This window comes from Ictidomys tridecemlineatus, chromosome 4 (genome assembly GCF_052094955.1).
Source record: "Ictidomys tridecemlineatus isolate mIctTri1 chromosome 4, mIctTri1.hap1, whole genome shotgun sequence".
Lineage (NCBI taxonomy): Eukaryota > Metazoa > Chordata > Mammalia > Rodentia > Sciuridae > Ictidomys > Ictidomys tridecemlineatus.
Genome location: NC_135480.1, coordinates 51,440,883 through 51,457,031, shown reverse-complemented (window position 1 = coordinate 51,457,031; position 16,149 = coordinate 51,440,883). Strand labels below are relative to the sequence as shown.

At 48.3% G+C, this 16,149-nt stretch overlaps 1 protein-coding gene across 11 annotated transcripts in view; it reads right to left on the bottom strand.

Moving 5' to 3' along the window:
* Positions 1-16,149, bottom strand: part of Irag1 (inositol 1,4,5-triphosphate receptor associated 1) — a 118,527-nt gene that overhangs the window by 51,787 nt on the left and 50,591 nt on the right. For 4 of the 11 annotated variants that reach the window (XM_040284748.2, XM_078046488.1, XM_040284749.2 and 1 more), the window contains 7 exons: positions 8,383-8,483; positions 7,605-7,675; positions 5,346-5,519; positions 4,270-4,347; positions 3,506-3,558; positions 3,205-3,309; positions 517-1,134 (listed from right to left, as the gene is read on the bottom strand). In XM_040284748.2, coding sequence (XP_040140682.1) covers positions 517-1,134; positions 3,205-3,309; positions 3,506-3,558; positions 4,270-4,347; positions 5,346-5,519; positions 7,605-7,675; positions 8,383-8,483 — 1,200 coding nt within the window. Of the gene's footprint in view, positions 1-516; positions 1,135-3,204; positions 3,310-3,505; positions 3,559-4,269; positions 4,348-5,345; positions 5,520-7,604; positions 7,676-8,369; positions 8,484-16,149 lie in introns of all 11 variants that reach the window. The other 7 variants (XM_040284752.2, XM_040284753.2, XM_040284755.2 and 4 more) reach the window with 5 other exon arrangements.

The window sequence follows — 16,149 nt, the reverse complement described above, 5'->3', positions numbered from 1 at the left end:
ATTGGGAAAAATGCACCATGGAAAGAGAAGCCCTTCATGGTCCTCATCATATTTAACCAAGGACCTTAGATCCAGGCATCAGGAAGAAAGATTGGGTGCTATTACAAAAGGAAAACCTATTTAATTCCAGTCTCGCCCGGTCCTAGGCATGACCAGGTTCTATCAGAGGTCATTTATAAGTGACCAGCTCTGGCTGGGGAAGGAAAACAGCCCAGGACTGAGGGCCCATGTGTCTCTCCACACACCCACCTTACCCTGAAATGTGGCTTTGTTTGGTGGCTATATCCTAAGCTGACTTCTGCCTATTAATAAGTGCAAGGCATGCCTGAAACTGGGACTATGAAGAAGATGTCATGCATGTGGCCTGGCTTCTCTGAGTAGGGAAGTTTGGGGCCCTGTGAAATCCACATCCAGGCCAGAGCTGCCCTGCCCCAGGGTCCAGCCTCAGCCCAGAGGTCTTCAGCCCAGGAGGGACCCGGCATTCTCACCCTGCCCCGTTGGCCCCTAGAAACCCACCTCACGGAGCTTGGTCAGTTTCTGCATCCGCACGGGCTGCACTTGTATCTGGAAGTCTTTAAGCCCGGGAGTCTTGGCCAGCTTGCCACTGGCTTTGCCTGGAAACCGCTTCTCTTCCTCTGCCAGAGGCAGCTTGGCAAGCACTTTCTGTAGCCGGGGCCCAGGCTCTTCGGGGCCACTGTCCCAGGACACTCCCCGTATCAGGGGTGGCCGGGACACAGGGGGACGCAGCTCAGCTTTGGAGCCAAACTTAGATCCCTGGGGCTCTCCGGCTGAGCCTTTTCCCTGGGGAGCTGGTGAAGCCACCCCTCCCGAGCCCTGGGCTGGACTTCTGGGCAGAGGGTTGCCCTCCCTGGCCGTCTTCAGGAGCTGCCTCCCCAGCTCGCTCTCAGCAGGGCCAGGCTGGGGGCTGTTCAGGGCCATTTTCCCACTGCTGCTTGTGCCAGAAGTTGGGCCCTGGGGTGTAGTGTCGGGGTGCTGAAGGGGATCAAAGTTTTCCTTTTGTTCTATTGTAAGCTCTTTGGACTTCTCAACTGTGGGAGAGCGAGGAGCCAGCCTGCCCTGAGACACTTTCCTCTGGTCATTCTGCTTCCGGTCAGCTAGCCCTTTGGGAATATTCTGAAAGAGACAAGGTAGAGTTGGGGTCCTGAAAGCAGGTTGAAGAGGAGATACAGACGCTGCCAAGTGGCACATTGGTGTGTGTGTGTTGGTGGAGTGGATAAGGTGAAAGGCTTCTCATTCAGGCCGAGCCAGCCAAGGAGCACACAACAAGCCTGGGGTTTGACAGTGAGGACAAGGGGACCTGCAATTTAAACCACTCAGGAACTTCTCCTTTGGCACAAGAATTAAAATCAAGAATAAAAAAATGGGATAGACTCAAAATAAAAAGTTTCTTCTCAGCAAAAGAAACAATCTATGAGGTGAATAGAGAGCCTACCTCTTAGGAGCAAATCTTTACCCCTCATACATCAGATAGAACCCTAATCTCTAGGGTATATAAAGAACTCAAAAAGCTAAGCACCAAAAAAACCAAAACAAAACAAAAAAACAACCAAATAACTCAATCAATAAATAGGCCAAGGACCTGAACAGACACTTCTCAGAAGATGATATACAATTACTCAACAAATATATGAAAAAATGTTCATCATCTCTAGCAATTAGAGAAATGAAAATCAAAACTACTCTACGATTTCATCTCACTCCTGTCAGAATGGCAGCTATTATGAAGACAAACAACAATAAGTGTTGGTGAAGATGTGGGGGAAAAGGTACACTCATACATTGCTGGTGGGGCTGCAAATTGGTTCAGTCAATATGGAAAGTATGGAGATTTCTTGGAAAATTGGGAATGGAACCACCATTTGACCCAGCTATCCCTCTCTTCGGTCTATACTCAAAGGACTTAAAAACAGCATACTACAGGGACATAGCCACGTCAATGTTTATAGCAGCACAATTCACAATAGCTAAACTGTGGAACCAACCTATATACACAATGGAATATTACTCAGCAATAAAAGAGAATAAAATTATAGCATTTTCAGGTAAATGGATGGAGTTAGAGAAGATAATGCTAAGTGAAGTTAGCCAATCCCAAAAAACCATATGCTGAATGTTTTCTCTGATATAAGGAGGCTGGTTCATAGTGGGGAGCGTGGGAGGAATAGATGAACTCTAGATAGGGCAGAGGGGTGGGAGGAAGGGAGGGGGTATGAGGTTAGAAATTATGGTGGAATGAAATGGACATTACTATCCAAAGTACATGTATAAAGACACAAAATGGTGTGACTATACTTTGTATACAACCAGAGATAGGAAAAATGTGCTCTATATGTGTAATAAGAATTATAATGCATTCTGCTGTCATGTATAAATACAAAAATTAATTTAAAAAATAAATAAAACTAGTCATGAACTTGTCAAGCACTAGAAGCTAAGGAGGAGAGCTTTCCTACATTGGGAGGAAAGCTTTGGCTCCAGCTCAGTTGCCCACATTCAAGTCCTGGTTCTGCCTGGGGAGGCCTTTAACTCTTAGGGATCACATTTCCCACAGGTTGGTGTACTCTGAATTTATATGCAAATGTGCAAATATATTTGTGGGTGTCAGGAGTATTTTTCTGGGAAGAAAATTCACACTTTTTAATCATTTCTCAGAGATGTCCATGAACCCAAAGAGGATAAGGGTCATATAACTAGGTGATCCTTGCAAAGTGGCATCTTACTCCTCGGAAGTTCCAAGATTCTTCACTCTTCTTTCATTGCCCTGCTTTGTGGGGGAACGTGAGGGCTTGTGTGTGGTTATCTGCCTCTTGTGTAGGTCTAAATCTTCAGAAAACTCTATCCCAGGCCCAGTTCCAGGCAAGACTGTAATCTTGCCTACCCTCCACTCCACCTGGAGTGCTTGGCCACCTGCTCTGAGCAGCGTGGGCAATTCTGTAGCTCATCAACAGAGAAGAAATATTCCTGGCTGTTTCCAGCAGGGGCTGGGTCTTTCCTATACATTCTTTGGAGCTGAGAGGAGCATCAGTCGTGCCTGGCTGCTGCTGGGCCTGGAGTTCCACTTGCCTCTGGCCAGCAACCTGACCCAATCCTGTCTCCCCACTGGCTCCACCTTATGGTAGGGCAGAGGAACCTGCTGTTTGCCCAGTCTCTACCCTCCCCTCACAGGCCCACATGCACACACACTTGCAGGCTGCCCAGGGGCCAGCCGAGGTCATCCAATGGGACAGAGCTCAAACTCACAGGCTCGCCAAGGTGAGGTGCGGAAACATCGGCGTCATCCCCCTTCTGCTGGAAGAAGTGAACACAGGTCAGCCTGCGTGGGAAGAGGCTGGCTTCCTTTTGAAATGCCTCAGGAGGCCTAGCTGTGGGGTGAATGCCTCCCCACCCAGCACCCGAGCTCAGGGTCATGGAGGGCCTCCCAGCAGTGAAGAGGTGAGGGGAGAGGTCCATCGGCATGGAAACACCACAGCCAGTGGACCCTTACCTGTGGAGGTGCTCCTGGCAGAGGGGACTGCGAGCCACCGCACACATCCAAACCTGGAATGGTTGACACAGGAAATGATGTCCAGCACCCCAGACCCTCATTGGTCCCTTTAGCAAAAACACAGCCTTCCGTAGCAATCGTGGGCCTGGGAGCCAGAGACATGGCCATTTGTCAAGTGCCTCTCACATGCCAGCTAGTTCTTAGGTGGTGAATTCCCATGGAAATCATGAGGAAAGTGAGGCATACAGAGACCTCAAGGTCACATGGGCAGGAAGCATAGGTGCTGGATGAGACCCCTGGCTGCTGATGTGAGCCCAGGCTTGCCCTGCTGCACTGAGAGGGCAGGCTGCTTTCCTGGGCACGCCACCCCTCCCCGACCCCTCCCCTGATGGTCTGAGGGTGTGTGTGGCTTGGACACAGCCAAAGGACAGGGAAGAAATCAAATGCAAAGAGTGGCCCATACAAGAGCGCTTTCCAAATAAGCTCTGTGATGACCTCTCTCTGGGCAAAGAGCACCCATCACAGTCCCCTTCCCATAACCTTGCCCTTGTCCTCACCCAGCCTGGGTGTCTTCAGTTATTCCTGCCTCCACACACTGGTCCCAAACCCCAATAGACAGATCGGCCTCCTCAGGGTGACCTGGCTGGGAGCCCCCTGAGAAGGGGACACAGCAGGAGTCCTGATCCAGAGGGCTGCAGGCAGGGAAAGGCCAGTGGGAAGCATCCTGGTCAGGCTAGGCCAAAGGCAGGAGGGCTGGGCCTCACCTGGCGGGGTGGGGACTGTGAGTGAGCTGCTCCTGGAGTGTGCGGGAGAAGCTCCTGGGCTGTGGTGCGGGGAAACAGCTGCGGAGATAGACACAAAGAGGCTGGTGTTGGTGAAGGGTCAGGACCTCCACCTAATAAAATGTCCTTTCAGACATTTCTCACCCCTGGGGACTCGGCCTGCCTTGTTCAGGGGCCAATTCTGACTGCCATGTAAATCTCCTATTGCAGAGAACTTTGCTGCCAGCCCAGCACAGGGGACCCTCAAGTCATTTGGGAAGTGGGGAGATACATTCCTTACCCTGACTTCAGAGCACCTTCCAGAACCCAGGACCTGCTATTGCTTGGCAGGTAAAGCCCCAAGGACTGTACTTTTAGATGTCCCAGGATGGCCCTGATTTCAAATGCTCTCCTTGCCATTCAGACTTGTCCAAACCCTGTCTCAACTTTTTGCTCAGGATGAAGAGGGACCAAAGGAGAGCCCTGAAAAATCTTCCTTCTAACCCAGAAAATTTTCCCCAATACTGCCTCTCCTTCCCCAGGGTGCAAAGGTCCTTCCCAGCCTGCAGCTGGAGGTTGGGGGAGGAAGCCCAGGATGGCTCTTGGGACCTGTGCTGAGGAGGTGCAGAGAGCAGGGACTCAGACTCCACCCATGCAGGGTGACCTAGGGGTCTGCTTACATGGGCGTCACCCAGAGGGATCAAGGGAGGTGGAAGCTGGTGGGAGAGAGGGGAAGCCCAGGTTGAGTTTGTGGGTATCAAGTGGGCTGACTTGTTGGCAACACAGGAATCCATGATAGTCACACACAGGGCTGAAAAACTGGAGAATTTTCCGGGCTAGAATTGAGCAGCATTTAGAGCTTCTGAAACTGAGCAAGACATTCTCCTTGTAGGGGTGTCTCCACAAAGCTCAGACTCCCTGAGGCCTAGGGACATGTGAGTCACAGTCTACCCTCATGGAAACAGGGCTGCACTGCAGCTGGGGCCTGGGTTTTCCCTCCATACCCACCACCCATCCACCCAGCCCACCCTGCCTCACAGGGGTTCAGGGAAACCACCTGGAATCCTGGCCCTGCCTACCAGATGGGGAGTCTCCGGGGCCGCTCCTGGACCTCCTCCCACGGCGGGTCAAGAATCGCTCACTCACAGACTTGGCTTCTTCCAGCAGGGCCAGGTTTTTTTTCTTGTCCTCTTCTGAGATGCTGATGTCTGGCAGCTGGTCATTTACCAGGTCAATAACATGCCCCTCAGGGTCTGCAGAAGGAATAGTGAGCTTGGAATGAGAGCCACTGCATGCGTGGTCCTAGGCTGAGAGGCCCTGCCACCCTACACCCCAGCCCAGAGATGTCGCCCAGAGATAACACAGACCAAAGAACCTCAGCTAAGTGCTGGTGCAGGCAGAGGATTGCCTGGGGACAGACAGCAGCTTCCTCAGCCAATCTGGTCCCTCTGTCCAGGCTCCCCTCCTCCATGCTATTCACTCTCCCTGTTGTGTTCTTCCTTCTGATCTCTGGTTGTTTAATTTTTTGTTTTATTTTATTTTAACAATTTAGTGAGATGAAGTTGTAGATGAAGGAAGAAATCCAAGGATCAAGGGCCACAGGCACGATGTCATGGCCACCTTCCCTCTTCTTTCTTCAACTCACATGGTCTACTTCCCTCCTTCCCCAACTGCCCCTTCTCCAGTAGCTCCCCTAGAGAGACTAGCTCCCCTAGACTAGCTCCCCTAGTCTCCCCAGCAGCTCAGGAACATGAGAGTGGCTCCAAATACCTCCTTTTCTCCCACCTACTCCACATCCAACCACCCAGTCTTGGAATTTACCTATGAAATCACTGAGCCACCCCTCATCCTTATTCATGCCCATGGGCTCTGACATCAGCCACCTAATAGGTCCCTGTCTTCAGGTCATTCTCCTCCATTCCATCCTCCATTCCTAGGGGAGTGACCTATCCAGCTGTCATGTCTGACCATGCCATTCTCCTGTCTCATCTCATGGGGACTCCTCGAGGTCCTCAAGATAACACAAGGTCCACACTCCACACTGGGTCTAGCCCATTTCTCTGGCCCCACCTACTCCTTCCAGGCACCTCCACCCAAGCCTTCTGTATGGGCTTCCTACAGCTCCCGTTTTCTTCCCCAGCCTTCATTCTCTTTCCTGGAAGCACCTCCTCATTTTCACGGGTGAAACCCTTCTGTGGCCCACTACACTAGTTAGGAAGGAGCTAACCATCTCCACCCACAACCCTGTCCCAAGTGCCAAGAGAAAGAGTAGAAATATGTGCCAGCCTTGGCCAGCCAAGGAATGTCATCCATGTGTACGCAGAGATCGACTCAGGGACAGACAAGTGAGACCAGGCAAAGGCAATCATGGGAATTGTGTGGGGCACATGGGGAAAAGAAACTCTCCTTCCATTGTAGGATGAAAGCTTAGAGTTGCTCATAGTCATTTGTTACCTTTGTATAAAGTACCTGCCCAAGAACTAACATTCAAGAACGGAGACCTGAAAGATGGAATGGGACGATGACTAGTAACTCAATTTGGGCACCTGGATCCAGCACTACCTAAAATCAAAAGCCCTGGAATAATAATAATAATAATAATAATAATAATATGGTGTAAGCTAGTGTGAAGTGGGTTCCCATCATTTGAAAGAGTCCTGATTAACACAGCAGAGAGTTCTGTTGCCAATAGGGTGCTCAGTGTGGCACCTGCTTCCTCCCACGTCTCTACTTTCACCTGCAATGCCTTTCTTTCCTCTTGTCTGTCTGTCAATTCTCTAAGAGGAAAATTAAGTATTATTTCATCTGGAAAACTGCTTCTACCCAACCTTCTTACTCAAGAAGGAGAATTGGTCTTCTTGCCTTGGTTCCCCTAGCTTTTCTGTGAAGGCCATTATGATCCTGTGTCCTGATTACACGCGTTCACTTTCTGGTGCCCTCATAACCTGTGACCAAGGGGCATCACCTCTATCTTCCAACAGCACAGGGAAGACTGGAGAAACCTCTGGGGAGGGCAGGTGACTGGGACAGCCAGCCCAGACACACCCCAACCTAGATGTGGGCCTTTCTGGAAGGGCTGAAGGACTCTGCCCTCTGAGCCCCCGAAATGAGCATCACCCAGCTGTCTCTCCTGGACCTCCTCTTCTTCCTCCTCATGTCCCAGTCTTGTCTTTTTACCACAAGAGATGGAAAAGTACTTCCGGAGGCAGACACAAGGGGCTGCTCCACTCTGGCCCCTGGGCTCACAGGGCTGGGCAGCCTTGAGCAGGCAGGACGAGAAGGTACTGCATGGCCAGTGCCTGACCTTAGTCTTCCTACTCAAAAACGACCACTCTTACCCACAGAAGTCAGTGGAGCAGTGGACACCTTCAGGTGCCGGTGAGACAGCCTTCTGTGGGGACTGTGAGCTCTGAAAGATAGAACAGAGTTGACTCGTTAGGAAAGCAACCTGGAAAAGTTGCCAGCTTGTTCTTTCTGTGTCATCCTAGAGCAACATCTTGCATACATATTATGTATGATATAATATTATGCATATCCATTTCTTGTATCCTCTTTGGAGTCCACTTTGCTATTCCTGCTGGCTCCCTTGTCAGTAGGTCTTTGACTTAAGCTCACTGTATATTTGTAGGATAATTCTCTCTTTAATTTTTTGGAAATTTCACTTAGACAATCTCATTCCATCTAGACCAATGCATGGGACAGTGCTGTGTAAAACACAGTGACATCCCTGTGCATGTGAGCAGGGTCCCTCCCAAGTGATCATCTTCCATATGGAACCCACTATGGCCAGAGGTAGGATTCTGCAGTCAGAGTCACATTCTCAGGTTTGTCCGCAAAATCTGGACAGTTATTATGAGAAACTTCCTGCTATGGTTCTGCTTTACTTAAGGGCTAGCAGAATGCAAAGGGCCAAATCAAGGAGAGAAACATCATTTTGGAAGTGGGGGGAAGAAAATGGGAAAATCCTAACCTCTGTCTCCCATTGTGAAGAACATTTTCATCAAGAAAATGATGCAAGAAAAAACAAAGATTTGTAAGAAATATTGCAATCTGCTCCCTACATTCTAGTAAATCCTGCCCATCATAGCACAAGGATCAGGCACCTGGAATGTGTACCTGTTGGCCAGGTTTTTGTCAGCGTCTCCTTCAGGTGAACTGGCATCCCCAGTCAGAACGATTGTAGGTGGACTGTGAAATATTTCTGCAGAGGGAGGGTCCTGGTGGTTTAGAACAAGAACACAGAGGGAGTTAGGCTTGGGCTCATGGGAGCTTCCAGCTGCACCATGACACTCAACGCCATCTGAGTCAGTAGACCAATGCAGTGTGCTTGTTGGTTTACACTTTGTTGAGACATAATTGATAAATGAAAATTGTGTACATTCAAGGTGTACAGTGTAACGTTTTGATACACATGTATGTTGTGAAATGATTATCATGATTAAGCTATCTAAAATATGTGTGTGTGTGTGTGTGTGTGTGTGTGTGTGTGTGTGTTGAGAAGGTTTAGCAGATTTCAGGTATATACTACACTATTACTAGCTGTAGTCATCATGCTGTATATTAGTTGTCCAGAAGTTACTCATCTTATATCTGGAAGTTTGTACTTTTTGACCAACATCTCATTTCCTCCACCTCCTGGGCCCATATTCTGTACAATTTCTGTGGAAATAGGCCCATACTACTAATAATAATATACAGCGTCTCTTTTGCTACCTGCTTTGCAATATTTTCATCTCAGAATTATTTACGTGTGTATGTGGGAGACTCCTTGCATCCTCTCTATGTCCCTTCAAACATTTTCCTTCTCCTCTTTCCTGTCTCCTTGACAGGTGTGCTGTCAGCGCCCTCTGTGATCACCCTCCTGCCCAGGTTGAAGGCCCAGCTCCTAATGCTCCTGAGCACCTTACCACCATCTCCTGCTGTTGGTGCTGCTTCCTGCACCTTTGCAGCAGTGGCTCCCAATTGTCCTCATTGCCACTTTCCCTAGGGGATGAGTCTGCTGAAGCCCCTGAGCATTAAGCATTCTTGCCTCCAAAGGACCCCCTGATGCCACAAGCTGGGGGCTGCTGACAGGCTGCAGTCCCTGGGCGGAGCCAGGGCTGAGCTGCCCTCTTCTGCCCTCAGTGCACAGATGTTTCCTTGCAAGGTGGGAGGGGCTCCTCTTTCCTTTTCACATTATACCTTATTAAGCGGTCCTGTACAGTGCTGGGTGGACTTCTTCAAGGCCACAGTTTGCAGTGAACCCAGCTCTTCTCATTTTCATTTGCATTTCTTTTCTCCCTTAGGATGTGAGCTGGAGATATCACCAAGCAAGAGTCCACCCATGGAAGGCTGTGTTGCTTCCCTTGCAGAGAGGATGCTTTTATTTGGAAACCTGAAACCAAAGCCCTGAGAAGTGATTCTCTGCGCTCTGTGTTCTTATCTGGGTCCTTGTCAGTGTGGGGAGGTGCAGGGATTGGAAGAGAGAGGCACTCAGAATCCCCCAGCACATGGAAGGAAGATTGAGCAGCGACTTCGAATGGGCAGGAGGAATAGAAAGCAGCACTGTCTATTGGAGGGTCCAACAGACCTGGCTCATATTCTTGCTCATCAACTACGAGATGTATGGCACTGAGAAAGTGATTTAATATTTCTATATTCCGTGATCATAAAATCTAATCCACAAGTTAGCATGAAGATTAAAAACATGTCAATAAAGCACCTTGCACATGATGGGCACTTTCAATAAGTGATTATTTGACTTTCGGATTACTTACCCCTTCCATTCAGCAATTTTTTGTTTCCATCATGTGCTAAGAGCAGCCATATATATATATATATATATATATATATATATATATAGAGAGAGAGAGAGAGAGAGAGAGAGAGAGAGAGAGAGAGACCCTCAGGGGCTCACAGTCAAGCAAGGGATACAGAAAAAGTAATATAAAAAAATTAAGATGATAAGAGATGGACCACATTCTGTGAAAACGCAGAGTAAAGAAGAAAACTGTCTAATCAGGGAAACTGGAGAAGACTTTGTATTGGAGTGGGCATTTGAGTTAGGGGTCTTGAGGGATGATTAGGAGCTTGCAAGACAAGAATATTAGGAGAGAGATCTGGGGCAAAAGAAATAGCAAAAGGCATTTCTGAGAATTTAGAATTTGCCAATGTACCTGGAGCAGGAACATGGATTATGGGGTATGAGGGGCTGGGGGATTGCGACTAGGATAAGAGGTGGAGTCAGCTTCTGAAGGACCTTGAATTCTATTCCACAGAGTTTGGTCTTGGTCTTGTAATTTTGGAGATGGGGACCCCTGGAGGGTAGATTTGGGAGTAAATTAATTGCCAAAGAGAGAACACGGAAATGTTGACAGCAGATCCGTCCACGAATCCCCATGATTCGCAGTGGTGGAGATGACAGAAGAGGCTATGTTGCTAAAGCATCCATCCTCCTCCTGCACAGGAATTTTGAAGAGCTCAGCCATATGCTTGTGGCTGGAACCTAGACAGGCCCATCTGTCCTCATAACTCCAGAGCTCCAGTTCCTCCAAGAACACAGATACCTGTCCTGTTGTAAAAGACTCCTGAAAGTTGCTTCCCAGAAAGCAACTACTCATTCTCGGGACGTATTCCCTTGATGGCTGTTGATGAGCTGGCCATGGCTTTGTCCTTTTGTTACATTATGCCGCCGTTCCCATGGTGATACAATGGTCAAAGGCCTGCTCTGTCTCAGATGAAGGTTGTGCCAATAAAATAAAATAATGCACGGATATCCACAGTGATAAGCATCATAGGGTCTACAAATACTCATTAATTATAGTTGTTCTCAAAACAAATAGTGGCTCTGCTCTGAGTGACCAGTTCTCCCCATCTTTTGTCCACTGACCTTCCCTGGTAAGAGGCCAAACTAGCAGCAGAGAGATGGGAGCTCCCAGGGTCCAGCAGAGAAGTGGGAGGACTTGGAATCACGGTGGGAGCATGAGGATATACAGTAGAACAGTATCCGGGGAAGTCAAGAAGGGAAAGCAGTGTGTCAAAATGGCAGGTAGCCGGATGAAGACGGTGGAAGGCAGGGCCAGAAGTGGGTGAGATGAGGCTAAATGAGAAAGCCAGCAGAGGATGGAGTGGGTTTTGACTGTGTGGATTCGCTGGTGGGCAAGAAGAGCTGAAGTGTTTCCATAGTCTCCTCATCACATCATTAAATGTGTCTGGCCTGCGTTGTCTCTTAACTGTCAATCAAGGAATAAGCATCTTCTGTAGCATCATCTCTGAACTCAGAGGATGTTATGGTTTAGCTGTGGTGCCTCCCAAATGCTCATGTGTGAGACGATGCAAGAAGGTTCAGAGGAGAAATGTTTGGGTTGTGAGAGTCTTAATCTAATCAGCTAATTAATCTCTAATGGGATAACTGAGTGGTAACTGGAGCAGGTGGGTGTGGCTGGAGGAAGTGGTTCCTTGGGGACCTGGCTATGGGGTATATATTTGTATCTGGAGAGTGGAGACTCTCTCTGCTTCCTGATCACCCTGACGTGAGCTGCTTCCATCTGCCATCCTCTCCAGCCATGATGTTCAGTCTCACCTTGAGTTCTGAGGAATGGAGCCACCCTTCCATAGACTAAGACCTCTCTGAAACCATGACCCCTCAGATAAATTCTTCCTCCTCTATAATTGTGCTGGTTAGGTCCTTTAGTTACAGCAGTGAAAAAGCTGACTTAAACAGAGGCACAAACCAGAGACCTGTGGGACCTTTTTCTAGGAGAAGTTATAAGTTTTTAAATTACTTACCAACATTTCACATTGGAAACAATGTGCATGGAGGTCTGGATGCCCTGCTTTTCTTTAAACTGAAATATCAAGCAATCTCAGGTCCACAGTTCTGCAGAGTAACCCTTGGCTTAAGCCATTCAAGCTGTCTTGCTTCAATCATTTATGACACGTGGCCCAAAAGGCATCTGAGTTACTGCCCCATATTAAGTGATTCTTATTGTGGCCTGGTTTTCTGGAACATATTTAAGGTTGTGCCTTAAGTATCCCCCACTCACATCATCTTGATGGCTGCTATGGTTTGGATATGAGGTGTCCCTTGAAAGCACCTGGTGTTAATGCAGAAATGTTCGGAGTTGACATGACTGGACTGTGAGAGCTATAACCTAATCAGTCAGTTCTAGTTTGAATAGACTGACTGAATAGGTAGGGTGTGGGTAGGGTGTGGCTCGAGGAGGCAGGTCATCAGGGGTATTCCCTGGGAGGGTTCATCTTCCTTGCAGGCCCCTTCATTTCTCTCTGTTTTGTGGCCACCATGAGATGAGCAGTGCCCCTCCACCATGCCCTTCCACCATGATTTCTGCCTCACCTTGGGCTCAGAGCAATGGACCCAGCCAACCATGGACTAAACCACAATAACCATAAGAAAAAAAAAACAAAAAACTTTTCCTCCATTAAGTTGTTCTAATTGGGTTTTTGATCACAGCAACACAAGGTTGACTAATAATGGCTCACGCATGACTCTTGCTATAGGAACACCAATCAAAACTCTGACTCTGCTCATAATGTGCGTGGGATTCCTTCCCTGGATGGATGCTATCCTGACTGCAAACATGTGATCTCCCAAAACTGCCTTCTTTAGGTTTGCCCCTATTTATAGAGAATTTCTTTCCTGAGTCCTCTGGTAAACAAGAAGAAATGCATGTTGGCTAAAATTCCATTCTCACACACGTTATCTCATACAGTTCCTGTCATCCCTGCGATGGGGCTTTCACAAATTCCCAGCATTCACAAATGCAGATGAGCTACATCTATATAAAGGGGGAGGATGGGCCAATCATGTTGCATTCCAGAAAAATAATTGTGGTGCTGGTGGTGTGGAGTATGTATCCATCTCTGAGAGTTTAACATATCAGTCTTCTAAGGAAGAAGAGTAACCGATTTTACTTTATGTATGGACATACGACCTACTTCCCCCAAGCAATTTAAAGCATCTGACAACAAAATATAAGATATAAAAATCATAAGTCCTTAAAAATGGGGGAACAATTTGATGGACATAGATATCCATAGCAGATAAAGAGAAGCCCTTGCTCCTTCTAACCATCTATGGTTCGGCTCTGAAGTGAGATTGTTTGACCTGAAACCCAGGATCTGAGCAGATTGCTTTAAAGAACCGCTCAACAGGAAGAAAAGAAGAAAAAGAAAAGAAACCTCCTTCTTTACTCTCACTTCTCAACAGACATGAAAGGGAAACAAATCTTGATGCCCGTCCTCGCTTCTCTTTTTCCCTGCTTTTCTTTCCTCCCTTTTCTCATACCCTTTCCTCTGGTGACTCTGGTTTACCTTTCCCACTCAAATCGACTCCCTCTCTCTCTGTCCCTCTCTCTCCATCCATCCGTCTCTCTCTCTCACGTGGGTGTGCTTTCCCCGCTCAGCTCCTTCCAACAATTGATCGTGCAGATCATCTGAATCTCTGCTTCTGTGATTGGCCCCCACCAGTTTACAAGAGTCTTGCAGAGGAAGGACCTTCTCTGAGAAGAGAGGGGCCCTGTGCTAGCAGTGATGGAATGCCTTTTGGACTCCAGGAAAGGGATGAAGTCTGCCAACACAACCACATTATTGCTCCTAATTCTCTCCATTCATCTAGCAAATATTTATTGTGCACCTATGTAGACATGGTCTATGCTACAGCCTGGGGGGCAAAGGTGAGCCACGCAGCCTCTGCAATGCTTCCTGGGAGCACCAAGGGATGGAGAGAGGAAAGAGTACCTGCCCCCACACCCGATAACCTCAGGGTTGGCACCTACAGGGCCAATGGCCTGCAAGGCATTGGGGAGGAGCTTTTTAGTTGGGATTTTCTCTGCCTGCTGGCTAATGGCCACGGGCGCTAAAGCGGTCCCATGGTGAGTGCCTTACCTGGGACAGCAGTTCCTCTCATTTAGAGGAGGGTCGAGGCAGTGAAGCCTACACAGAAAGGCAGACCCACACCACTGTGGTGAGTGCCAAGCATATCATACAACTCTAGCTTTTCAGAAACCTGGGCAGAGTGGTGCATGCTTGTAGTCTCAGCGACTCTGGAGGCTGAGGCAGGAGGATCACAAGTTCAAAGCCAATCTCAGTAAAAGAGAGGTGCTAAGCAACTCAGCTGGGGATGTGGCTCAATGGTCGAGTGCCCCCGAGTTCAATCCTGGTACCAAAACAAGAACAAGAACAACAACAACAACAAAAACAGGGGGCGTAAAGCAGTCAAGAGTCATGAAGCAGTCTCTGAACCACCTGACATGGAACATCCTGGTCTTCATTCTCTCCTTCCAATGTGTGCAAAATACACAAGCAATACAATAGAAGCTTCTTCCCTAATTTGCTCACAGAATGGTTGGGTACCCCACGGAAAATTCTAGTTTTCTGCAAAAAGAACATTTGTGTCTTGTGTGGGCTGTTTTTTACTCTAGCAGGGACTAAGGAAAGAGTATTCTAGAGAAGAGAGTGTGGGAAGATTCCAGGATCCCTCTGGGGTGAATTATGCCAGGTTTTAATGCATCACAAATACCTGTTCCTATTCCCACTCTGAGCTGCCTGACAGAGGCAGGCCTTCAAGAAAACTTGTTCGGGCGGGCAATGCATGTGACTGAATTTAGAGTTTGCCAGGCAAGTCACTTTGAAATTCAAGGGCCTCAGACTCAGAGGCACACTATTATGATACAGCTTGTCTCTTACTAGCTGTGTGACCTTGAGCAAGTTACTCACCCCTTCTGGTTGTGAGCTATAAAGCATCTTCCCTGGGGCATCAGGCCACACAAGCCCCAGCAGTCAAAGCCTCCCAGGTAGCCTACCCCGAAGTGCCCTTCACCTGGTCCACGCCAGCTCTTACTCTCCACTTGTCAAACAGTAGATGCCTGGTGCCGGTCACAGAGAAAGGAAGCAAAGAAACATGCAGGTAGAAGAAAGGGATCTGATAGTTACAGAGACCTCCTGCAGCTGGGTCCCGTCCCAGATACCATCAAGTTCTGTCATTTAATCCTCCCAGCAATTCTGCGAATGAAACTTAGGACACATGCCTAGAAATTGCAGATGATAAAACCTCCCGACCTGGAACAATCATGAGACAATAAAAGCAAAGCTTGTAGCATAGAGTTGACCATTAACATGTTTCTTTTTCTCCCCCTTTTTGGTCCTGGGGATTGACCCCAGGGGTGCTTATCTGCAAGGAGGTTTTTTTGTTTGTTATTGTTTTTGTTTTATTTTGAGGCAGAGCCTCATCAAGCTGCTTAGGGCCTTGTTAAGTTGCTGAGGCTGGCCTTGAACTTGTGATCCTCCTGGCTCTGCCTCCAGGGTCACTGGAATTACAGGCATGTACCACTGTGCCCACCTCCTGTTTTGATTCCTACTTTATCAACCAAAAAAACCCCCACAACTTGTCCTGGGGCTCTGCAGCCAATAAACAGTGGAGGTGGCAAAACACTGGCGGGGTCCCTCCACTGTGGCATCCTACTCTTACAGCCATCTTCGTCTTTGATGGCACCTCCCCTGGTTCCTGGCATCTTGCCTGCCTCTGATACTCCTCTCTTATTCTTCTGAGCTGCACACTTCCTCACAGAAGGTGCCTCTTCCTCCAGGAAGCCTTCCAGCCAACATGGGGTTGAATACACAGCTGGAGGAAAGACAGCTAGGGCCAGAAGTGTCTTGAGCACTGCCCCTGTCACGGGTCCAGAGGTGTCTTGAGTACTGCCCCTGTCACGGGTCCAGAGGCCTGTGCTCCCTGGGGTCCATTTCCCTTCCCTGAAGCCAGTCAAGCACTGTGGGGCTGGAGCACGTCCCAGCAAGCTCACCCAATAACAAGCACACAGGTCACATTTTGTTCCCCTTAAATAAATCTTATAGAAACATTTAAATGTTTATTTCACTCATAAATTC